Source organism: Mobula birostris, chromosome 26 (genome assembly GCF_030028105.1).
Source record: "Mobula birostris isolate sMobBir1 chromosome 26, sMobBir1.hap1, whole genome shotgun sequence".
NCBI lineage: Eukaryota > Metazoa > Chordata > Chondrichthyes > Myliobatiformes > Myliobatidae > Mobula > Mobula birostris.
The window spans coordinates 13897226-13924139 of NC_092395.1; the positions used below are offsets into that span (position 1 = coordinate 13897226).

At 38.6% G+C, this 26914-nt stretch overlaps 1 protein-coding gene across 1 annotated transcript in view; it reads left to right on the top strand.

Annotated features, from left to right (window-relative positions):
* The window catches only part of rnf126 (ring finger protein 126), a 69210-nt gene that overhangs the window by 8256 nt on the left and 34040 nt on the right, over positions 1 to 26914 (top strand). The window contains exons 2-4 of the mRNA XM_072244067.1: positions 12557 to 12618; positions 15748 to 15811; positions 25974 to 26224. Coding sequence (XP_072100168.1) covers positions 12557 to 12618; positions 15748 to 15811; positions 25974 to 26224 — 377 coding nt within the window. The remainder of the gene's footprint in view (positions 1 to 12556; positions 12619 to 15747; positions 15812 to 25973; positions 26225 to 26914) is intronic.

The window sequence follows — 26914 nt, forward strand, 5'->3', positions numbered from 1 at the left end:
AAACTTGGTATAATTAAACTGGTGTATTTGGTATATGAAATTAGTTGGAGTTCTTTGATTAAATTAGATCATATACTTAAAGTTTAATGACTTATAGAAGAATACTTGGATTACTAATGAACTAATTTAATGTAGTATTATTAGCTGTGATTCATGTTCTGTTTGAATTTCTGTTGTTTCTGCTTGGGGTGGTTATACTGCAGCAAATCACCTTTCTTAATTAAGTTACTCACCATTTCATGGCCTATTTAGCTTTAGTTGAAAGAGCTCATCAGATCTTTCTTTGATGGTTTTCTTCTCTCTGGCTCAGTGGTTCCCAATCTATTTTATGCCATGGACTGCAGGTTGGGAACCTCTGCTCTAGTGTGAGGTTTTCCATTTAAAAAAAACATTATAGAAGTGATGCAGAAAGGAGTTCTGGGAGGTAAGATGATTTGTGAAGAGCTGGCAGCTAGGATTTAATTTTCTTCTCTGACTATGTGTGTGGTTCTCTCTGAACTGAATTGGGACAAGGTCAATCCACATTTTAGCGGGTGTGGAATCACTGAAAATCTATAGATAATTTGGAAATTGTTTGTGCTCTGAAAGACGATTTTATGCTGACAGTGGAAAGTACTTTCAGAATAGCTAATGTTCTGTACTCCTACCTGTCTTGTATGTTTAGCTGTTTATTCGAATAAAGTAGAAAATCTGGTGCCAGCAAGGACATCAAAGCTTATTATTAATGTCCATATTGTATGCCCTTAAGGCAATTTAATACATTGACTTAATCCGAGGGGAAAAACATATTAGTTGCTCAAAATTTACATAAATGGAGCAAAATATAGTGAATGTTTTCAATGATCTGTTCTTAAATTTATTTTTGGCAGACATCTCCTTTTTGAATTGTCCTTTCAAAGTTACCAGCTGTATGTGGATACTGTTCAAGCACTGCACCATATAAAAGTGTAATGTCGTGATTACTATTTAATATGAAGACAATGTAAACCTTTTTTCATGTGTTCATTTCAATTGGAACAGCAATTTGAAATCTGGTAAATTTGATCTTTTCTGTATTGTCTGTATAAGTTGTCCAATTTGAGATGTGCTGCTAGAGCTATGGGTCTCACAATGAAATATTTTTAGAGTTTGTTTACTAGAAAGCACAAACTAAAATTAAGCCAGTTGATTCCTAAAAACCGCACCAAATTGTACAATGAAGAGGAAACAGTTTAAAAGGAAAAAAAAACATGTCAGGAAGATGACTTCCTACGAATATGAATTGATTGAGCTCAGGCATCTATTTTGGCAGAAACCTTAAGGTAATCATGACAGATCATTCATTTGGAAACAAGCTAAAAATGCTCTCAATTGCTTCAAACTTAGCTCAGTACTTACATCGTTTTGCTGTGCTGTCAGCTAGGATGGAACTTCTGTGAAGTCACCTGGACAGTTAGTGAATGGTTCATCACTAATCACACCTGGGTGTGAACACATTGCAGAACTTTGATAAGTTAAATGATTTTGTATATTATCTAGATTGCTGGCTCAAATGTTTAACATGAATATAGGCTTGGAATTTAGCTTCAATCAGTTGGTCTGTGTCATAAGCAAGAGTAATGATGCTTATATACTCTTTGGCATACTAGAATTGATTAGTCTATCTTAAACAGAAGAGGAAGTGATGTTCCAGGTACTGCATTAACGTGAGAAAGTCTGCAGATGCTGGAAATCCAAAGCAGCACACACAAGACGCTGGAGGAATTCTGCAGGCCAGGCAGCATCTATGGAAATGAATAGATAGTTGGCGTTTTGGGCCAAAACCCTTCTTCAAGATTGAGAAGGAAGGGGAAAAATGCCAGAATATGAAGGTGGAGGGAGGGGAAAGAGGCTAGCTGTAAGGTGATAGGTGAAGCCAGGTGGGTGGGAAAGGTCAAAGGCTGGAGAAGAGGGAATCATTGTTGTGTTTTCTAGTGTTAGGTCACTTTTATTAAATCTTTTTGATTTGTAACTTTGAGAATTGGGTTGGTAGTGTATTTGTGTTGCTTCTCTACTGATGTCTGTGAATGCTGAATTAAGATATTTGGTGGCAAATGATGAATACAACATTTGAAATAGTTGGTACAGTTTGGGATATAATTTTACAAAAAGGTGATACTGCAACAACATGAATGTGCTTTGTGAGACAATTTAAAATATGAGTTGAAAATTCTGACAGTTTGGAGAAACTTAGTTTATTTTAACTTTTTAAAAACATGACCGAATTAAAGTTGCACAAAACTAGTGAGAAAATTACAACTGGTGATTGCAAAAAGTAATCTTTATAAAATGACTGGTCTATTTGACTCCAGACCTATGTCAGCCTTTTTTTGTCCTCTGATGTAAGCTATTAGATGGACTAACTAATGGGTAAAAATTGTAATCTAATTTGATTGTTTGTAATTTGCACTATAATCAAGAGGGTTAAAGGATTGGAAAATGATTCCTGTAACAGAATTCCACAGAGGGACCAAATAGGACAAGAGAATTCAAGGAAAAAATGTAGTGGAAAAAGGATCTAGTACTTTCCTGACGTATATGACGAATAAACTTTTCTTGGACTTCCAGCCAGGTACAGGTATCAATTGTAACTGATGTTTCGATGACAAACTGCCATTTTCATTAGGGATGCTGATGAAACCAGCCTCATCCCTGATGTAGATGGCAAAGTTTGTCATCGAAATGGCAGTTATAATCAATACCTGTACCCAGCTGGAGGCCCGAGAAGAGTATTTGAAAAAATTTAGCTTAAGTAATTACGTGTCAGGATGTTATTTCATGTGAAATTGTGACATGCCTTGAATCTAGACAGATAGAAGTAACAAACCAAATCAAAAGATACTTGAGCAACACACAAAATGCTGAAGAAACAGGGTAGCCTCACAACAGGATAGAAACCAGAATAAGAGATGGAGAAGAGGAAGGAGTACAAGCTGGCAGGTGACAGGTAAAACTAGTGAGGTGAAAGGTAGGTGTGGGTGGATGAAGTAAGAAGCAGGGGGATAATAGAAGAGGTAAAGGGGTTGAAGAAGAAATTTGATAGGAGAACAGTAGACTATGAAATGGGCTGTTTGTGTTTTAAGAAATTGAAGCATATCACAGTTTTGTGCACTTTATGCAGCACTTATCTAGTGACATTAAAAATATTAAAAATTCAATTTCTTAAAGACAAATTTTCTTGAAATTGATGGCTGGCAACACCTGATTTGTTAATGAGTAAATCGAGGTAATTGTGTTGGATATGTTAGAGATGTATAGAATATTTCTGTTACAGAGAATCCAAAATAACAGTGATTGCTAAGTTAATCTAGGAGGAGAGTCTAGAAGGAATGCCCTTGAGTGGAAAATCCTACAAAAGTAGTGGTTCAGCCCAGTCCATCACTCTAACCCTAATGCTCTCCCACCATCTACTACATAGAACCCTATCGCAGGAAATCAGCATCCGTCATCAAGGACTCTCAACACCCAGGGCATGCTTTTTTCTTCCTGCTGCCATCAAGAAGGTACAGGAGCCTCAGGACTCATACCACCAGGTTCAAGGACAGTATTAATTACTCCTCAACCACCAGGCTCTTGAACCAGTTGGGATAGCTTCGCTCATCTGACTCACTCCATCACAGAATTGTTCCCACAACCTATGGACTCACTTTCAAAGTCTTTTCATCTCATATTCTCAATATATTGCTTATTTATTTATGTATTATTATTATATTTTGTATTTGCATAGTTTATTGCTTTTGCATATTGGTTGTTTGTTGGTCCTGCTGGCTACGGTCCTTCATTGATTCTATTAAGGTTCTTGGATTTACTGAGAATGCCCGAAAAAAAACAAATCTCAGCGTTGGATATGGTGACACATACAGTTGCAAGAAAGAGTTTGTGAACCCTTTTGCAATTACCTGGTTTTCTGCATTAATTACTCATAAAATGTAGTGTGGTCTTCATCTAATAATAATAATAATCAAAGGCAATCTGCCTAAGCTAATAACACCCAAACCATTGTTATTTTCCTGTCTTTATTGAACACATTGTTTAGTCATTCACAGTCCAGGCTGGAATAAAAAGTATGTGAATCCTTGCATTTAATAAATGGTAGTACCTCCTTTAGCAGTAATAACCTCCGCCAAATGTTTCCTATAGCTGCTGATCAGAGTTGCACAATGGCCAAGTGGAACTTTAGTCCATTCCTCTATTCAAAACTGTTTCAGTACATCATTATTTCTGGGATGCCTTCTATGAACAGCCCTCTTCAGGTCATGCCGCACCATCTCAATTGGGTTAACATCTGGACTCCATTCCAAAACACAATTTTTTTTTTTCTTTTTAAAACATTCTGCTGTTGATTTACACTTGTGTTTTGGATCATTGTCTTGTTGTATCATCCAACTTCTATTAAGCTTCAGGTGATGGACAGTTACCTTGACATTCTCCTGTAAAATGTCTTGATACAATTTTGAATTAATTGTTCCCTCAATGATTGCAAGCTGTCCAGGCCCTGAGGCAGCAAATCAGCCCTAAACCACCATGCTCCTTTGACTATGCTTCGCAGTTGTGATGACGTTTTGGTGTTGGTGTGCAGTACCCTTTTTCCTCCAAACATAGCAATGTGCATTTCTGCCAAAAAGTTCAACTTTTGTCTCATCTGTCCGTAGAATGTTGTCCCAGAAGTGTTGTGGAACATCCGAGTGGTCTTTTGCAAACTTGAAATGTGCAGGAATGTCTTTTTTGGAGAGCAGTGATTTCTTCCATGGTGTCCTTCCACGAGCATCATTCTTGTTCAGAGTTTTTCTAGAAGTAGACATGTGAACAGAGACTAGCGAGCTGTAGAGATTTCTGCAAATCTTTTGCTGGGTTCTTTTTCACCTCCTTCAGCACTGCACATTGTGCTCTTGGTGTGATCTTTGCAGGATGCCCACTCCTAGGGAGAGTAGCAATATTATTGAATTTCTTCCATTTGCAGACAGTTTCTCTTACTGTGGACTGATGAAGACTCAGGTCTTCAGAAAAATGCTCTTTTAGCCTTTTCCAACTTCATGCATCTCTACAGTGCTTCTTCTAAGGTCCTCTAAAAGTTGTTTTGATTGAGGTATGGCACACATGAACAGGTCTTTCTCGAGAAGAGCAGGCAGGCTCTGTCAGTAACTTGACTTTGTGTGTCTTTTTTTGATAAGACAGGTCATCTGTAGAACCCACACCTCCAATCTCATCTCATTGATTGGAACACTGACTCCATATAGCTTTTGTAGAGGACATTACCCCCAGAGGTTCATGTACAAGAATCTAGATAATTGTGTGTTATTAGTTTAGGCAGATCGTGTTTGTCTATTATTGTGACTTTGATCAAGATCAGACCATGTTTCATGAGCAATTAATGCAGAAAACCAGGTAATTGTAAAGAGTTCACAAACTTTTACAGCTATAATAAATTTACTTTGAACTTTTGAACTTTGAAAATAAGGGGAGATTTTTTCTTTAGCAAATAGATGGAATGTGAGATTTTCATGCTTTCAAATATAAACTAAATAGGTATATGTGAGAAACGAGAAAGGTAAACTGAAAGACTGAGATGAGACTGCAGTCGTTAGAAAACGTAGAAAATGCTGAAAACAGTAAATTAAGCAGCAGCTGTAGGGAGAGAAACCGGGCCAATATTTCAGGTCAAGGACCTTGCAGAACTATAAAAATGAGAAAGCAATATACTGTATGTAACAGTATTCTAGCTTAAGGTTGTTAAGGTGGCAGTTATTTAAAACAGGAGATATCAAAGAAAAATTAGCAAATTGAACCAAAAAATTGCAGCCAGATTTCTTTGGGGTGGTGAAAGGGTGTAAGTGAAATAGCTCGTTACCTAAAATCGTTCAATTCAAGCGATACCCCAATTTTATGTTTTATTTTTGTTCAAGCTACTGCAGTCTTGATGTCTATGTAGACCGTAGGATCATAAGACATAGGAGTACAATTAGGCCATTCGACCCATTAGGTCTTCTTCACCATTTCCCTCTCAACCCAATTCTTGTGCTTTCTCCCCATAATGTTTCTAAATTCCAGAGAGTACAGACCTGAAGCTTGCAATCGCTGCTCAAGTGATAACCCTTTTATTCCAAGAATTCTTTCTTAAATAATGGGCCCTAAGTTAGTCATAATACTCTAATTGAGGAATTGAGGCCTCACCAGTGCCTTGTACAGTCTCAGCATTACATCTTTGCTTTTATATTCTAATCCTCTTGAAATTAATGCTAACATTGTATTTGCCTTCCATTGTATTCAACCTACAAATTAACCTTTAGGTTATCCTTCACAAGGACTCCCAAATCCCTTTGCACCTCAGATTTTTGCCATTTCTGTCAGTTTAGAAAATAGTCTATGCTTTTATTCCTTATACGAAAGTGCATGACCATACAGTTCCTGACACTGTATTCCATCTGCCACTTCTTTGCCCATTCTCCTAATCTGTCCAAATCCTTCTACAGCCTCTCTGCTTCCTCAGCACTACCTACCCCTTGGCTTATCTTTGCATCATCCACAAACTTGGCCACAAAATCAATTTTATCCAAATCATTGGCATACAACATAAACAGAAGCAGTCCACCACAGACCTCTGTGGATCACCACTAATCACCGGCAGCCAAACCAAAAAGGATCCTTTTATTCCCACTCTTTGCATCCTCTGTATCAGCCATGTATGTATCCATGTTGGTATATTTCCTGTGATACCCTAGGCTCTCGTCTTGTTTAGCAGCCTTATGTGAGGCACCTTGTCAATGGCCTTCTGAAAATTCAAGTATATGACATCCGCCGATTCTCCTTTGTCTGTCCTGCTTGTTATTTCTTCAAATAATTCCGACAGATTTGTCAGGCAAGATATTCCCTTAAGGAAACCATGTTGACTTCAGCCTATTTTGTCATGTGCGTTCAAGTAACCTGAAACCGCATCCTTAACAATTGACTCCCAACAGCTTTCCAACCACCGTGGTCAGGCTAACTGGCCTATAATTTCATTTCTTCTGCCTCCCTCCCTTCTTGAAGAGTGGAGTGACATTTATAATTTTCCAGTCATCTGGAGCAATGCCAGAATCTATTGGTTCTTGAAAGATCATTACTAATGTCTCCACAATCACTTCAGCAACCTCTTTTGGAACCCTGGGATATAGTCCATCTGGTCCAGGTGACTTATTTACCTCCGGACCTTTGTTTCCCAAGCACCATCTTCCTTGTAATAGCAACTGCATTAACTTCTGTCCCCAACATCTTTGAACTTCTGGCATACTGTGAAGACTGGTGCAAAATACTTAAGATATGTGCCATTTCCTTGTCCCCTGTTACTGTCTCTCCAGCATCATTTTCCAGCTGTCCAATATCTACTCAGCTCTCTTTTACTCTCTATATATCTGTAAAGGCTTTTGGTATCATTTTTGATATTATTGGCTAGCTTACCTTCATATTACATCTCTTCCCCCTCCCATGGTTTTCTTAGTTGCCTTCTGTTGGTTTCTAAAAATTACCCAATCCTCTAACTTCCTACTAATTTTTGCTATATTATGTAGCCACTGTGTTGCTTTAATTTCCCTTGTCAGCCACAGCCATGTAATGTCATCCTGCCTTTAGAATATTTTCTCTTCTTTGGGATGTATCTATCCTGCATCTTCCAAATTGTTCCCAGAAACTCTGCTGTCATTCCTGCCAGTGTACCTTTCAATCAGCTTTGGCCAGCTCTTCTTTCATGCCTCTGTAATTCCCTTTGCTCCACTGTAGTACCAACACATCTGACTTTCACAACTGCAGGGTGAATTCTATAATATTATGATCACTGTTTCTTAAGGGTTCCTTAACCTTAAACTCCCTAATCATGCCTGGTTCGTTACACAACACCCAGTCCAGGATTGCTGATCCCCTAGTGGGTTCATTCCACAAATTCTTTCTCTTGGGAACCAGCATCAACTTGATTTTTCCAATCTATCTGCATATTGAAATCTCCCCGACTAACACAACATTGCCCATTTGACACGTTTTTTTCTGTCTTCCGCTGTAATTTGTAGACCACATCCTGGCTACTGTTTAGAGGCCTGTAAATAACTCCAATAAGGGTCTTCTTACCCTTGCAGTTTCTTAACTCCACCTACAAGGATTCTACACCTTTTGATCCTATTGCACCTCTTTATAAAGATTTTATTTCATTTTTTTTTAACCAGTGGAGCCTTTCCTCCTCCTGTGCGTGCCTTCCTGCCTGTTCTTTGATAGATTGTATATCCTTGGATATTAAGCTCCCAGCTACAATGGTCTTTTAGCCATGACTCTGTAATAACCACAATGTCACCCCTGCTAATCTCCAACGGTTTTACAAGATCATGTACTTTATTTTGTATACTGAATGAGCAAGAAAAAGCTTACCAGATACATGCGTTGCCCATGCCTGTTATCGGCCCAGCCTGTTGAGCCAAATCCAAAGGTCTCTCCACTCTAACATTGTTGCATTCCAACAATGGCTGCTCTGCTTACCCCACCTTGTTTTTATTTGACCTTGCTAATTTATCCCAAAAATCTGATTGGCCACTGTTCAAATTCCAAAAGGAAAACAGCTATGAAGCGTTGATTTTTAAAGCTCCCTTCTCAACCTGGATGAAGTCACCTTTGCTTTTTACCTCCGAACTCCAATTGGCCACTGGGTTATTTCTAGCTGAGAAGTCTTGGTTTTCCAGAAATTGTAATGTAATATATTGTACCAACTATATGTTTTAATTCAAAAAAGATCTTTAAATAAATGGCAATAAGAAATTTACTGTTAACATTTAGCGAAAGAGATGGATTCATTATGGTTATTGGATTAGTACATTAACTGGAGAATGCACCCTAACAGGTGTACGTAACAAGCAAGTTAGACAAGACAAATTGTATTCACCTGCTGGTGTGATATACTGTGTCCGGTGCTCCCGGTGTGGCCTTCTATATATTGGTGAGACACAACGCAGATGGTGAGACCGCTTCGCTGAACATCTACTTTCTGCCTGCCAGAGGAAGGAGGATCTCCCAGTAGCCACACATTTTAATTCCACGTCCCATTCCCATTCCGATATGTCAATCCATGACCTCCTATACTGTCGAGATGAAGCCACACTCAGGTTGGAGGAACAGCACCTTATATTCTGTCTGGGTAGCCTCCAACCTGATGGCATGAACATTGATTTCTCTAACTTCTGTTAATGCCCCTTCTTACCCCATCCCTAATTTATTGTTTGTTTATTTACTTATTCTCTCTTTCCCTCCCACAACAACTCCTTGCCTGTTCTCCATCTTCCTCTGGTGCTCCCCTCCCCCTTTCTTTCTTTCTTCCAAGGCCTTCTGTCCCATGATACTGCCCCTTCTCCAGCCTTGTATCCCTTTTGCCAATCAACTTCCCAGCTCTTGGCTTCATCCCTCCCCCTCCTGTCTTCTCCTATCATTCCCCCTCCCCCTCCCCCTTTCAAATCTCTTACTATTTCTTTTTACTGTTAGTCCTGACGAAGGGTCTTGACCCGAAACGTCAACTGTACTTCTTCCTATAAATGCTGCCTGGCCTGCTGCGTTCCACCAGCATTTTGTGTGTGTTGCTTGAATTTCCAGCATCTGCAGATTTTCTCGTGTTTGTGTTTTGAAATTTTGTTTTAATGGTTCTCCGTAAGTTTGAATTTCATTGCAACCCAAGGAACAATTGCACTTTCTGCACTTACAACATTTACATTGGGTGGTTTGTTGAAGAATAGAATGGCATTTTGATTCTCATTGATTAAGTGCGAAAATAATTTATTTCAATGGATGGAAACTTTGCAGTGTTACATATATAGGTTCCCCCGCCATCCGAAGGTAGAGCGTTCCTATGAAACGGTTCGTAAGCTGAAATGTCGTAAAGTGAAGAAGCAATTACCATTTATTTACATGGGAAAAGTTTGTGAGCGTTCGCAGACCCAAAAATAACCTACCAAATCATGCCAAATAACACATAAAACCTAAAATAACAGTAACATATAGTAAAAGCAGGAATGATATGATAAATACACAGCCTATATAAAGTAGAAATACTTTTCCACAATCATTACTGAACTGTTCTCCATAGCGAAAATCTCATGCAAGCGCCATTGGCAGAAAATCTCACGCAAGTGCCGTTGGCAGAAAATCTCATGCAAGTCCTGTTAGCAAAAACACGGCGCAAGCGCTTTCCAGTAACCTTTAAGCTATGAAGCTGCCAAATTATACCAAACAACACGTAAAAATACACAGCCTATATAAAGTAGAAATAATGTATATACAGTGTAGTATCACTTACTGGAATCGGGAAGACAGCGCCGAGCACACGGATGATGGTGTGTTAGACTGAGTTGTCGCAGGTTGGGTGGTGCAGTGGCCCCCACCCTCCAGGCTGCTGAGCGATACATTGCCGCGAAGCACGCAGGGGTGCAGCGGTAGCCGGGAGGCACACAGCACATTTTTAAGAAAAAAGCCAAAACAAACATGCTAATTAATTAGGTGCCACCCGGCATGTAATTGTCGGCCCAGATCAGTGCCGATTTCCGATTGCGTCGTCTCTGATCTGGGCCGACAATTATGTGTCGGCGGCACCTAATTAATTAGCATGTTTATTTCGGCTTTTTTCTTAAAGATGTGCTGTGTGCCTCCTGGCTATCGTTGCATTCTCCGCGAATCGGTATCTGTCCGTGGCCTGGGAGTTGGGGTGGTGGGACACTGGGGTGTCATCTCGTCGTCTGTTTCCATTAGAGCAGGCAGCTCATCTTCTCCTATGACTGCTCGCCTCGATGTCGAAGGTCGAGGTTCGTCATCTGCTGTGGCTGATGTGGAAGGCTTGCTTGACTGCTAAGCCTCTCGCATTTTTCTATCACATAGTTCTTTGTAAGGACTCAAACCATCCTGCAAATATCCCCTAAACCGACGTATTCTTTCAAAATTAAAGTCGTACTTTATCATTACTCATTCGGTTTCGATTGTTACCCTTTTTTCTTTCAATTGCATCAGCTCTTCATCTGTCAGTTCTTGGTCATGGGATGCCAAAACCTCTTCAACATCATGTTCGTCAGCTTCCACAAGCCAAACTCACTTTGTCCTTACTTCGATCGAAACGCTTAATTATGTCTAGTCTTATGCTAAGTGTAACACCCTTATGAGCTCTTTTAGGCTTTTCCGATACCATAGAACTCATCTTGCAAACGGCTGCTCACAGGCACGTGTTAAAGCAATGCCGTTCCGAATCCAGGGAGAGCAGCTGCTCGGGGCGCGGGCTGCCTATTATCGCGCGCTGCTTTTTTTCGTAACAGTGAAACACCTTCTGAAAGCAAAGACGGTACTAATGTAGGTCTTTCGTAACAGTGAGGTTTCGTAAAGCGAACGTTCGAAAAGCGGGGGACACCTGTACAGAAATGTAGTGACTAGGTGAAATCACTGGGGAACAGTGCGGTGACTGTCATGTACAGGGAAGGAGTGAGTGATTGACATACTGAGGCTAAAGTGACTGTACTTTGCCATATCTCCAAAACAAAAATCTATTCAGGTGCATATAGGAAAGAGAACGGCAATGTTGCTGACAATGTTCTGAGATCACTACTATTTTTTTCTGCATTTATTTGCAATTAATTCTGAGATTTGCTTTTTAGCCTAAAGGGATTTTGTGTTTAAAGCATATAACTTAATCACATACATCATTTAAGTTTTTTTTATTGTTGAGTAATAATTATATACTTTGTAATTTTAATTAAAGTGCTATGAATTTAATGCAGTTTCTCAAATCCAAAGGGAGTGATTGTTGTTACTTCAGGTCATCAGGCTGAAAATATGACAGTGCAGAATAGTGTGAATTTTAAACCATTACTTTGTAACCAATTCTGCTTGTTAATGAAATGTTATAATTAAAAATTATTTCATAACTGAAAATAAAAAAAATTATTTAACCTTAAATTGGTTAACTAGCAAGTTGATAATTCAGTCTGTGGCAATGTTTGAACGTTTTGCTTGAATCGGAAGATCTGAATGGAATACTAGCAGCAAACCATGTGCCATCTGTTATCTCTCCTGGCAGAAATAATTTGTTTATCTAAATTAATATGAAAAGAATATAGAGAATTATTCTAAAAATGTCTTGTATATAGAATTACAAGCTATATTCACATCTAAATTATTCCGTTATTGGAAAATGTTGGAAAATTGGTATAAAGTCTTTACGGCATTTTATGTTGCTTGGTGAGGATCTTGAAAATACGATTCCCACCCTTCCTGAAGGAAACTATTTTCAAAAAGAAGTAATTAAATTTTGATGCCAGCTGAATGGACGCTCTTGAGTTTTGTTTTAAAAGCAGTTTATTTATATGTATTTTGCTGCCATTATAGTATTTGAGATGAAGGCAAAAAAATTCACCATAAAATCATGATCACGATGAACAATCATCTGTTCACCTCCTAATCTATCATAATTAAAGAGTAGCACCAGAAAAAAGTTGTCTGCTGATGATTTTGTGATATTATTTGTAATTAGTCTGATGCTATTGTGTTCTGCCCCCAGGAATACACATGTCCAAGATGTGACTCTGGTTTTATAGAAGAATTACTCGAACAAACACCAAGGTAAAACAGTATAGTTGCTCAACAATGTCGGAATTAGTTTTATTTTTAATTTTCAATATGTTTTTATAATTGGACAAGAAATTCTGTGACATAACAATTTCCCCCAAAAATGGGTGTTGATCTGGAGCAATAATTTCGAATTATGCGGAAAATTATAAATTAACTATCGAGATTTAGTCATATAACACTTTCTATTTATGGATTTTAGAGTTAAATTTACTTGAAAACCCTGCTTTGTAATTTTCCCATCTGCCTCATAAATGATTATAAGCAAGATTCTGCAAAATATTGAATTTTATTGAGGTACTATTTTAATTACTGGCTTTGTAATTGTGGGGATCTTCTAGAACACTTCCTATTTGTGATTAAAAAGGAGAACTTGCAAATAAAATTGAGCAAAAGAGGAACTTGCATTTAAAATGTTTGGATGACCAAGTTTATGGAGAAAAATTAAAATGAACCAGTCATGCTGTTCCAAAGATATGCATAAGGATGTAAGCAGCAAATGAGCTGAGAAAAAGCTGTCGGACATACTACACGTGAAGGTGGTCTCATGTTCATATCAAGTCAAATTTGTGGCTGGGGAATGAAATTGTGATGGCCTTAGTTGGTGTAATATTTAATTTAGGAAAATTTCTGCTCATTTAGTGAAACCATTTGAACATTAAATTGATGAGATGGAGAAGTTGAATTAGGTGTCGTCCACTTAAGAATGCATACTCAAGGTGGTTTGGGTGATATGTTGAGAAGCAACCTGTAGATAAGAAACAGTGGAGAAGACGAGGGCTTGGTGGAAATTTGAGAAATGATAATTGTATAGTGTTAATAAGAGGTCTTTGTTGGTGACAATGGCTGGAATAGGTTAAATCAGATTGGAACCAGATGGGTGGATAATATGCAAGCTTTAAAGGAATACCTTATGTTTTTATTCCAGAATCAGATTTAGTAGCATTGATATATGACATAAAATTTGTTGTTTTGCAGCAGCAGTACAGTACAAAGACATAAAATTAACATAAATTACAAAAATGATTAAATAGTTCCAAAAAAAGAGTTACAAAGTTTGACCACTCAGAAATCTGAAGGTGGATGGGAAGGAGCTATTTCTGAATTTTTGAGTGTAGATCTTCAGGCTCCTCTACTTCCTCCCTGCTTTTTTATCAACAAACTTTCCCCTCCAATGACAACGGAATTATTATTTGGAATCAGGATACTGTTTATTTACAATATCTTTTGAAAGTCTTAGACTGAATAAATGTGGTTCTTGTTTATTGTGCTTTTCTGTTACCGAATATTCTTCAATGTTGTAGTTAGGCACACAAAAGAATTGGCCTCTGTTTCCACATATAATATGCAAAATATATAATATACTAAATTGAATGAAGATATATGTTATTTCTTTTGTAGGCTGCGTTAATCCCATCTTTATACCTTGTTGATGTAATTTGATATATTTAAGTACTCGTCTTGATCTAACATGCCCTCTGCAAATTATGCTAAGCAATTGAAAGCCTGAAAGATAACATAAGAATTTTTCTGACATGATGAATTGAAAATGAATACTTCCAGAAGGAACTATTCAACAGTATCAAATAAGAAGCAAATTTTTCATGTGATAGTATATTAACAACTCTCTGAAATACTCTTGGTGTCTGAATGACCAGGGAGTTGATGGGCTAAGTGCCTGGAGAACAAAAAATGTTCAGTCACTTAGAGCCTATGAATTGAAAAGAGGTGTAAGATCTAAAAGTGTCTAATGTGTTGTTTGATTTTCCACTTGTTTTGTCTTTTCTTCACCCCAGGGTAAAAGTCCTGTAAAAACAGGAGAGGCTCCTTGGGGTAATAAATGGAAAGCTACCATTGCATGTCTAACTTTAATTGGAGCATGAGTTTTCTATCTTTGTGATGAAGGGAGGTGGAAAGGGGAACTGCTATCTCATGGACTTGTTAGAATAGGGCTGAATAGAAATTGTTGTGCTGTTGTATTTGGGTTATTTGGCTTAGGATATTGTATGTTTTGAAAAAGATTAGTTGTATATAGCTTCCAATGTAATTTTGAATGTTACTTGACAATAGGAACTCAGAGTCATAGAAATGTGCAGTGTGGAAACAGGCCCTTCAGCCCATCTACTCCACGCGAAACTATTTATAATGCCTACTCCCATGGATCTGCACCAGGACCATAACCCTGCATATTCCTACCATCCATGTACCTATCCAAACTTCTCTTAAACACTGAAATCAAGCGCACATACACCACTCGTGCTAGCAGCTCATTTCACACTCTCCCAGCCCTCTGAGTGAAGAAGTTTCCCCTCATGTTCTTCTAAACTTTTCACCTTTCACCCTTAACCCATGCCCTCTAGTTGTAGTCCCACCCAAACTCTGCAGATAAAGCCAGGTGGCATTTACCCTACCTGTACCCCTCATATCTACTTAGTGATTCTGCACCCAAACTGACAGGATCTTTAAGTTTATCACTGATTTTTCTTTCTCCCCTCCATGTTGGTTTCTATTGTAATGACTTCTATAGAGCTGCTTCAGATATCCTGCTGCCACCTAATCAGCTTCCTGATGAGTGGAGAAGCAGGTTTATAGGGAGCATGGTAGAATTAATTCTGTTTTTAAAAAAACTAAACTAAATTTCTGTTGTCTATTCTGTGTGAATTGAAATAAGGAAAGGGACACTTGACTGAAGGTTTACCCAAGCTTTATCCTGTTAAATAACAGCATACAGCTCAGAATAGGCCAGTTGATTTGTTTGATTCCTGCTTCTATTAATGTGTGATTTAATGAAATGAGCCATTAATTCTAAGTAAACGTCTGTTTAGAGTAAGCAGTCTGTAGTGTTTCAAGGAAAGATACAAAAGAAAAATGTAGTTGTCCTTGGATCCAATAGTATTAGATGCACAGTATATTAGGGTCTGTTAGGGAGCATTTTGTAAGTTTTGAAGCCAGTAGAATAGTATTATTATATTTATCTATCTTTTGAGATGGATGCTGGGTTTAATACAGCAAATGATGCAGATGAAGCCATCTGTCTTGCTGTGCATTATAGCTAGTTGGAAATTCTTATGGCATCTATACTTTATGACATTGTTAATTATGCATTATTTGGAATTCTTGTAGAAATGCTGAAAATGGCTCGAATTCAACAGCTTCCACAAGTGACCAGACTCGACAGTTATTTGAGGTTGGTAGCATGATTTTCCAGGGTTTCAAGTGTATTTAATTACCTTGCCATGCATAATAATGTTGAAATGAATGTACTCTGGTTTCTGGGAGAACAGCATTTTCAATGAAGTTTTTTTTTAATGTCCAATGTTATCAGCTTGTTGTGTTTAACTCTAGAAAATGCAATAGAATTCATTAAAATGTGCTTTATAATTGTTTTTAAAATGCAGTCGTGCAAACTGTGTGGATCTTATTTGGAAACACTTGGTGATTGAATTTTCTGTAAGAAGCTTAACTGATCATAGGCTGACCCTTGTGTAGAGATCTGCGCTCTGAAATCTGGTTAGTAACTTCTGTTCAAAGAGCGTTGGCATTTTGGGGAAAGAAGGCTTTGGGCTTTGACGGAATTTGGGCATTCAGCACTGTTTGACCTCATTGATGGGAGGGCCACTCTGCACTGGTGGGCCAGGATAGAACGCACACGAGCTGAAGCTGGCAGATGGGCAAGTATAGTGGCATCGGGTGGATAATGCTTGCAGTGAAGCCCAGTGGTAGTTGCTCAACTGATGGGTTCCTAAGCCTGAATAGGAGCCTTTCCAAAATGTGGCTGAACACAGCAAAACTCTTTGGAAAATTTGCCATAAGATGCATTCTAGCAGTATAGTCAAAATAGAAAATCACACATTTGTCATTCAGTTTTGGACGATCTGTTATAAAGTCTATGAACCTTTATCACCACTTATGCGTGAAGAAATGAGCATTTTATCGAAAATTTAATGTAGTGAGCCAACGTGTAGGTTTTGGGTTTAATAGAGTTACCTGCAGAAAACCTTCAGCATCCCTACTTTTTAAGACATCCTTTGAAATCTACCTCTTATCTAACAAGTAAACCCTTCCAAAATCTTTTCTGGTTACCCTTTCAGTGCCTTGGACACTTTGATATGTTAACTGTGTATACAGTTGCAGTTTGTTACAAGGTATTAGGGCCAGATGATTTTTTTTTTCTTTAGAATTCACTGGCTACCATGGTGTAGTGGGAATGGATATGATTCCATTTTGTAATAGCCAAGAATCTTTCTGCCAGCCAGAGAGTGATGCTGTTTGTTTCACCACTCTGGCAATGACACTTGAATTCTATCATATAATCAATCACCTTGTTCTAAACAGCAGCTTTAGGTAATAAAAACAGAATTGATCATAACTGAAATTTGCTATCTTGATCATCATTAATGAGGCATGTAATCTCAGTGACATTTTGTATAGAATGGCAGATCATGTATTAATGTCAATAAATAATGTAATGTGGCAATGAAGACCAATCAAGAGTTGTGTCTTTGTTCACGTTCCAAGATGTAGCTAAATGCAATGTTTATTAAACTCCATAAGTTGTTGGCTATTTGCCACTACCCCTCTCATAAATCTCTTAAATGTTATGCCTGATTTGATCTACTTTTTTTTCTTCAGTCCAATTGTTACCTTACTTTCTGTAATAAGATGTGAACTTAGAATTCCGCACCAATATGTGCCTACTGTATTGTGGGCATAATACTGCCCATTGCGAAGATAAACACCAACTTTCTCTGAGTGGCCTGTTTCTGTGTTATACTTTATAGTAAACATGAAAATGTTGATACATGACACCAGCACAAGTATCAAACATTATGCATGTGTTGTGTCTGAAACACGATAAAATGAGCAGGTCCTGCTGTTATGAGGAAATCTGCAGATGCTGGAAATTCAAGCAACACACACAAAATGCTGGTAGAACGCAGCAGGCAAGGTAGCATCTATAGGAAAAGGTACAGTCGACGTTTTGCGCCGAGGCTCTTCGTCAGGACTAACTGAAAGAAGAAATAGTAAGAGATTTGAAAGTGGGAGAGGGAGGGGGAGATCCAAAATGATAGGAGAAGACAGGAGGGGGAGGGATGGAGCTAAGAGCTGGTAAGTTGATAGGCAAAAGGGATACAAGGCTGGAGAAGGGGGAGTATCATGGGATGGAAGACCTTGGAAGAAAGAAAAAAAGGGGGAGGGGAGCACCAGAGGAAGATATAGTGAGAGGGACAGAGGGAGAAAAAGAGAGAGAAAGAAAGGGGAAAATTTTCCCCTTTCTTTCTCTCTCTTTTTCTCCCTCTGTCCCTCTCACTATATCTTCCTCTGGTGCTCCCCTCCCCCTTTCTTTCCTCCTAGGCCTCCCCTCCCATGATCTTCTCCCTTCTCCAGCATTGTATCCCTTTTGCCATCCCTCCCCTTCCTGTCATCTCCTATCATTTCGGATCTCCCCCTCCCCCTCCCACTTTCAAATCTCTTACTATCTCTTCTTTCAGTTAATTCTGACGAAGGGTCTCGGCCCGAAATATCGACTGTATCTTTTCCTATAGATGCTGCCTGGCCTGCTGCGTTCCTCCAGCATTTTGTGTTTTGTAGGTCCTGCTGTTGCTTTGTAGTCCAGACAGATCTGAATTTGAATGGCTAAGCAAATTGTTTGTCAATTTTGTTCAAGAATTTATCCCTTAGATTTAAGAAAGAGAGCAAGAGTTATACCAGTGAAAAGATCAACGTGAGAGAAAGTATGGGTTTTACTGGGGCTGGGTTATCAAATTGGAGGTGTAAGGGGTTTAGCTGAAGAATGGTTATAAAAACAAAACAGTTGTGATATTGGAAGTTAGATATGAGTGAATTGTTAAAAAAAACTTTGTTTACCTCCTCCCCCTCCACTTGCTCAGTGCTACTTTCTCACATGTCTATTCCTGGGGCCAAAACGCCTTGGGAAAGGCTAGGGACACTGATCAGGGTTGATCCTTTCTCTGATCAAGCCAAAATAGATAACATGCCCATGTGTGATAACAAGGTCAAGGAAGTGGTATTGATATGCTTTGGAAGGGAGAAACAAAGGGAGGATAATAGTGCAAATAAAGTCAATGAAGAGAACAGGATGAATTGAAGCGGAAAGGATTAATGTAAATTGTACTAAGAATTGACGTCTCTGAGGATGAGAATTCACTTGATGGAGAAAGTAAAGAAGATATCTTAATTTTGTTTTTTCAACCCATACTTATATGTTTATTGAAAAAGATTAATATCACTGGACAACAAGGATTTTGCTTACTGAGTAGTTTTGGGTGTATCTTATGGATTTTGGGCAGCTGATCATAAAGATCACCGTGAAATTTGCCTATCGTGCACTATTGTATTGAAATCGTCTACATTTGTTATTTCATTTCATAATTCAAGTCAATTAAAATGTTGACTACAATGTAAACCGAAAGGTTTTCTATCTTGTTCATGTATTACTGGGCATGCTTAGGCAGGGTGGATGCTACATGTCAAGACAGGTGTCAGAAAAGCAATAAAAACATCCCACACACCGTTCAGTGCATTGCATTTACATGTATATCAGTTTGCAGTCACACTGATGAGCATGCTCTACGAGCATAGCATATTGTGTGTACTCATTATAAATTAATTGTATTTTCGGAAGTACTTGTGGTAGAAAAATATCTTGCCAATGTTGCAACAGCTGTGATACTTTGTTATATTTGTGATGAGTATACACTTAAGTCTCAAAGACAGAGCATGACTCCTCTTATTAAGAAAGCCGATGAGCTCTACTATGGGTGTAAAACTGGTGACCAGGACAAAGCCTGGGCTCCTCACATTTGTTGTTCTCCATGCACAAGAAATCCATTGAATAGCCAAATCTCCTTTCAGCCATGAGACCTGCGCCTATCGACAATAGTCTTCCAGCACCGAAGCCACCAGAGGCATGGAGTCTAGAGGAGGCAGACAAAGATACCATGATGCATGAGCCAGGAATAGAAAACGACACTGATACTGATACAGATTTTAAAACCTTTTATCTCAAGTGGGCCACATCTGATAACTCAATCTGAGACAGAGACTTAGGTTCATCAAAGGCAAAAGCAGAATTACTGGGTTCAAGACTGCATGGATGGAATCTGTTGTCATCGGGCACAAATATTTCAGTGAAGGATTTTCAGAATCAGAATCCGGTTTATTATCACTGGCATGTGATGTGAAATTTGTTAACTTAGCAGTTCAATGCAATACCTAATCTAGCAGAGAAAAAATAATAAAATAAAAGTAATAATAATAAGTAAATCAATTATGTATATTGAATAGATTTTAAAAAGTGCAAAAACAGAAATACTGTATTTTTTCTAAGAAGTGAGGTAGTGTCCAGAGATTCAATGTCCATTTAGGAATTGGATGGCAGAGGGGAAGAAATTGTTCCTGAATTACTGAGTGTGTGCCTTCAGGCTTCTGTACCTCCTATCTGATGGTAACAGTGAGAAAAGGGCATGCCCTGGGGGCTGAAGGTCCTTAATAATGGATGCTGCCTTTCTGAGACACCGCTTTCTAAAGATATCCTGGGTACTTTGTAAGCAGGTACCCAAGATGGAGCTGACTAGATTTAGAACCTTCTGCAGCTTCTTTTGGTCCTGTGCAGTAGCCCCTCCATACCAGACAGTGATGCAGGGTGTCAGAATGCTCTCCACGGTACAACTATAGAAGTTGATATGTTAGGACCTGGTTAGATCCTCAGAGATCTTGACACCCAGGAACTTGAAGCTGCTCACTCTCTCCACTTCTGATCCCACTATGAGAATTGATATATGTTCCTTTGTCTGACCCTTCCTGAAGTCCACAATCAGCTCTTTCATCTTACTGACGTTGAGTGCCAGGTTTTTGCTATGGAACCACTCCACTAGTTGGCATATCTCACTCCCGTACGCCCTCTTGTCGCCACCTGAGATTCTACCAACAATGGTTGTATCGTCAGCAAATTTATAGATGATATTTAAGCTATGCTTAGCCACACAGTCATGTGTATATGGAGAGTAGAGCAGTGGGCTAAGCACATACCCCTGAGGTGTGCCAGTGTTGATTGTCAGCGAGGATCAGATGTTTCCCAGAATAACTGATGCCATGATTAAAGAAGGCATTTTTGTTGGTCCACAAATCAAATAGGTTGTCAATGACAGGCAATTAGAAGAACTGGAGAAAGTAGCATGGAAGGCCTTCCAGGCTGTTGTTGAACATTTTCTTCACAACTACAGTTGTAAGAAAAACTTTGTGAATACTTAGCAATTACTTGGTTTTCTGCATTAATTACTATTATGTGGTCTGATCTTCATCTAAGTCATAATAATAATCGAACACAATCTGCTTAAGCTAATAATACACAAATAATTGTACTTTTCATATCTTTATTGAACATGTTGTTTAATCATTCACAGTCTAGGCTGGAAAACATATGTGAATCCTTGGATTTAATTACTGGTAGAACCTCCTTCAGCAGCAATAACCTCCACCAAATGTTTCCTGGATTTGCTCATCAGATTTGCACAAGGATGAGGAGGAATTTTAGACGATTCCTCCATAGAAAACTATTTCAGTTCATCAATATTTCTGAGATACCTTGCATGAACATCCCTCTCAGGTCACACCACAGCATTTCAATTGGGTTAAGGTCTGGACTGACATGGCCATTCCAAAACAGAAATTTTCTTCTTTTTAAAGCATTCAGTTGATTTAGTCTTGTGTTTTGGATCATTGTCTTGTTTGACCATCCAACTTCTATTAAGCTTCAGATGACGGACAGTTACCTTAACATTCTCCTGTGAAATGTTTGTATACAATTTTGAATTCACTGTTCCCTCAACGATTGTAAAGCTATCCAGGCCCTGAGGCAGCAAATTAGCCCAAACCATGATGCTTCTTCCACCATGCTTCACAGTTGGGATGAGGTTTTGGTGTTGGTGTGCAGTGCCCTTTTTCCTCCAAACATATTGGTGTGCATTTCTGCCAAAAAGTTCAACTTTTGTCTCATCTGTCCACAGAATGTTGTCCCAGAAATGTTATGGAACATCCAGGTGGTTGTTGTTTTTTTTTTGGAGAGCGAATTGTTTCCTCTGTGGACGCCATGAACACCATTCTTGCTCAATGTTTTTCTTATAGTGGACACATGAACAGAAACTTCAAGCTCTAGAGTTTTTTGCAGGTCTTTTGTTGATACCCTTGGGTTCTTTTTCACCTCCTTCAGCATTGCACATTGTGACCTTAGCGTTATCTTTGCAGGAAGCCCACTCCTAGGGAGAGAAGCAAAGGTACTGAATTTCCTCTGTTTGAAAGCAATTTCTTTTACTGTGGACTGATGAACACTCAAGTCATGCTTTTGTAGCCTTTTCCAATTTCATGCATCTCTACAATTCTTCTAAACTCCTCTGAAAGTTGTTTTGATCGAGGCATGATGCACATAGAGAAATCTTTCTTGAGAAGAGCAGGCTCTGTCACTAACTTGACTTTGTGTGTCTGTTTTTATTAGGTAGGTCATCTCTAGAAACCCACACCTCCAATCTCATCTCATTGATTGGAACACCTGACTTCAAATAGATTTTGTAGAAGGCATTACCCCAGAGGTTCACGTACTATTTTTTAAACCTAAACTATGATTGTTTAAATGGTGTACTCAGTATTAACAAGAAGAATTACAATTGTTTGTGTGTTATTAATTAAGGCAGATTGCGTTTGTCTATTATTGTGACTTAGATGAAGATCAGATCACATTTTTTGAATAATTAATGTAGAAAATTAAGTAACTGCAAAGGGTTCACAAAGTTTTTCTTGCAGCTGTATATGCAGCTAGTTGACAACATGTTTCAAGCATACAAAAGCATGAAGTGCATCATGCCACTAAAGATTCATTTTGTGCATTCCCATTTAGACTTCTTCCCTGCAAATCCTGGCGCCATCCGTAATGAGCATGGTGAAAGGTTTCACCAGTACATTGCAGTCATGGAGAAACGGTACCAAGAACCCAACAATGCTGACTGATTATTGTTGGACATTTAAGCGATAAACCTCAGACACTGAGTACAAACAAAAATCATAAACAGAACATTTTTAGCTTAGTTAAACTATTGCAAAGCATCAGCACTGTTATCCAATTAAATGCATTAAATTCAATGACAATCAATTTCATGTTTCTCCAAATTCCTACGTGATGCAAGTAGTCTGAAATTACATTTGTGTTCAGCTTCAACCAGTCCATCATAACTGCAAAAAATTTCTGACGAAGCAACACTTCTGGAAAAAAATTGCTGTCCAGTGTAATTGTAGTTGGCAAAGCTATTTAATGTTTGCATTTGCAGCACAGCTCAAATTAATTGTATATTTCCCAAAGTAATTGTTTAATCCATTATGTGTAACGGATTTAATTTCTAGAAATGACTGCAGCTTAACAGCAGGTTACTAATCGATTGAGACAATAATTTGTGTGCCACTTACAGAAAATGTGATAGAATTTTTTAAAGAAGTATTTAAGATTTCATTATTAATACAGTGCCACAGAATGACTACTCCTCTTACTTTTCTTCCATCTTCAACCACCTGCTACAATTTCTTATAGAATCTCTAGCATGACTGAGATAGTTTGGGGCAATAAAAAGAATTTAGGTTTAAGCAGAGCAGCCATTGTTAGAGTGGGTCAAGGGAAGAGTGGGGAACAGAGGTTTTGATTCAGTTGGTTTTGGCAAGGAGAGGTGGAGACTAGGTTGAGGTTTCTGTCAAGTTTCTCTTTTTGTCTATTAGTGCCCAGCTAGAGTAGTGAGAATGGATTCCAGGTCAGTGATATACTCCTAATGTAAGATCTGGGAGATCTCCAGTTTTGCTGATTCTACACCAGTGACAAGTGCATCTGAGTACAGCTCTTACAGACTGTTAGGGACCTGGAGCTGGTGCTGAATGACCTTTGACTCATTCGTGAGAATGAGGAGGTAATAGATAAGAGCTGCAGGAAGATACTCACACCTAGATTGCAGAGCTAGGTAGTTGTGTAACTGTCAGGAGAGGGAAAGGTAATAGGCAGATAGTGCCGAATATCCTTGTGGCCGTTGTCCTCAATAACAAATACAATACATGTATACCAATGGTCTGACTGCATTTGGTGTATTGTGAGCAGTTTTAGGTTCCATATCTAAGAAAGGATATACTGGCATTGGAGAGGGTCCAGGGGAGGTTTACGAGAATAATCCTGGGAATGAAAACGTTAACATATGGGCCTGTACTCTCTGGAGCTGAGGGTTGTTCTCATTGAAACTTACTGAATATTGAAAAGCCTAGACAGTACACATGAAAAGGATGTTTCCAGTAGTGGAGGAACCTAGGACCAGAAGGCACAGCTTCAGAATAGAAAAATGTCCCTTTAGAATAGAGCTGAGGAGGAATTTCTTCAGCCTGATGCTAGTGAATCTGGGGAGTTCATTGCCACAGATTCTTGTGGAGGCCATGTCATTTGGCATATTTGAAACCGAGATTGATAGGTTCTTGATTAGGAAGGGCATCAAAGTTTACAGGCAGGAGACAGGAGAATAGGTTTGAAGGGAAAATAAATCAATCATCAGAGCAGACTCGATGGGTCATTTGTCCTAATTCTGCTCCTATGCCTTACTGGCTTACTACAGAAACTCTTTTTGTTTGGAGACTCCTAAAATTCAAGACCTAGATTTGCAGTTCTGACAGTGTCAAGTTGAAAGAAAATCAGATAATTCTAGATGTTAGACATCCGACCTAAAAACAAAAAATATGATTGGTCTGTTATTTGGTAATTGACCTGAAATATTCACTATTTGTTTCCAAAGTCAGCAACTGAGCTGCTGAGTAGTTGTAGAATTTTCTGCTTTTCTATTTTAGTATCATCTCATTGTATAAATAGAACTGCTGTATTTGGATTGTCATTGTGGGCTGAACATATAAGGGAAACAGCTGAAGAGTATTTCTTCCATACAATACTGTAAATGAGGCAATTTGTTACTCTGTTGGTATAAAGTGTCTGCCATTGAAATCCAGTGGCAGAGAAAAAATAGAATAAAGGGATTTCTGTTCAAAGTATATTTGTGCATGATCATCTGATAAGGACAGGATAGTGAACACCTAGGACTTTCTGTTGAATTGTTTGAAATACTCATTAACGTTCACTTTTGAATTATAACCATTTGGTTGTCGTACAGACATGTATTATGCTTAGAGCAAGAAAAGGAATACCATTTTGGACTTGGTATCATTTAGCACAGATGGGAGCGAAGTGTTACTCTTAAGCCCAATTTATACTTCTGTGTCAAATGTACACTGTAGGTACTGCATACCCTACGCTGTAGGGTGACATGAACCTCCCCAAAAAAGTAACTCGCGCGTCGTGGCTATGCAGACCGCAACAACTGTGATTGGTCCGCTTGGTAGCATCGCATTTCCTCCTACGCATTTCTGGTTGCTTTTCTCCGCCATGTCTGTACACTGATGCGAAATAAATGGTTGGAGATGATGAACCAAATCGTCAAATCTTACCTGCCAACATCCGAAAATATTTGAAATACATTTCCTCGTTCATGGCTCTCACGAAGAAACTCAACACAGTGGCATAGAAATCCCACTGCCAACTAGCGTTTTGGTGGTGAATTGCAGAGTGACACAGACACAACTAAGCATACTCGCTACGGCGCAGGGGTACGCAAAAGTATAAATCAGGCCTACAGCATAGACTACGGGGTAGCCCGTACGCACAAGTATAAATCAGGCTTTAGGTTTAAAAAAAAAACAGAAAATATATTGCTCCTTGCTTTGGATCTTAGAAATGCAGATAGAAAAAGTATGCTTCCACATTTTAAAAAGGCAAATTGGAATAAGGACCCAAAGTCTGATGCGTACAACTAAGTATATATGAGGAATGATACTGTAAATTATGCTTTAACTTCTATTGAGGAAAGTTAATATTTATTCTAGATAAAAAAAATTCATATTTTGACTCATCTATTTTTGATCCAAATTCAACATCCTTTTTGTCTTCTTGTCAAAGATTAATTGTATTTTAGATTAACAGTTAATGTTGGATATCCAACATTATTTTATGCTCCTTATGGAAGTTGAAAACCATAAAACGTTCCTGTGTTGGACCAATGTGTGGCTGAATTTAGCAGAGTAGATTTTCTCTGGTAAATTAACCATGAGCCAAATGATGTCACAAGTATTGAATTAAAGCTTCATACTGGCCTTCATAACGGTAAATTGCCTTACAAAATGGATAAGAAGGAGCCAAATGAAAAATGATTTTTTAATAAGATAGCTGAACCTTTATTCCTAATTTTCTAAAATTCTGCTTACTTTAGGGTTTAGACCAGCACCTACTTACCTTGCCGCAAGGAAGCTATGGACAGTTTACATTTGGTATTTTGGATGATCCCTTTGATCCCTTTTCCTTTGGAGCAAACCAAACACCAGATGAAAACAGAGACTCTGAAAACAGGAGGGAGCGGGAGCACCAATCACGTCCACGATATAGTTCTAGGCAACCCCGAGCACCCCGTTTCCCATCACGGCGGCCTACAACACGGAACGAAGGAGTGCCAACTCTAGAAGGGTAAGTGTACTCCTCAGAGTTCAGTGTTTGTCAACTGAGTTAAATGTTGTTGACTCTATATTAAAGGTAATCCCCACTTTGCAGGGCAAAAGATGGGGGGCATTGGGTTGGATTCTTGGAAGATGGGCAGTATCGAGATTTTCCATAATGTGAAATTGTTCAAAGTTCACAGTAAATTTATTATCGAAGTAAGTAAATGTCACCATATACTACCTCAAGATTCATTTTCTTGCAGGATTTACAATAGAACAGAGAAATACAATAGAATCAGTGGAAAAACTTGTAACAAACACTTGTTAAACAACCAATATGCAAAAGAAGACAAACTGCATAAATCAATAAAAAAGAACACGAGTTGTAGAAGCCTTGAAAGTGAGTCCATAGGTTGTGGAATCAGTTTGGAGTTGAGTTGAGTGAAGTTATCTATGCTGGTTCAGGAGCTTGATGGTTGATGATAACTGTTCCTGAACTTGCTGGTGTGGGTTATAAGGCTCCTGTACCTCCTTCCCAATGGCAGCAGTGAGAAAAGCGCATGGTCTGCATGATGGAAGTCTTTGATGGATGCTGCTTTTTTTGTGACAGTTCTTCTTGCAGCTGTACTCAGTGGTAGGTAGGTAGGTAGGTAGGGCTCTGCCTGTGATGGACTGGACTAGGTCCACCACTTTTGGTAGGCTTTTCTTTTCATGGGCA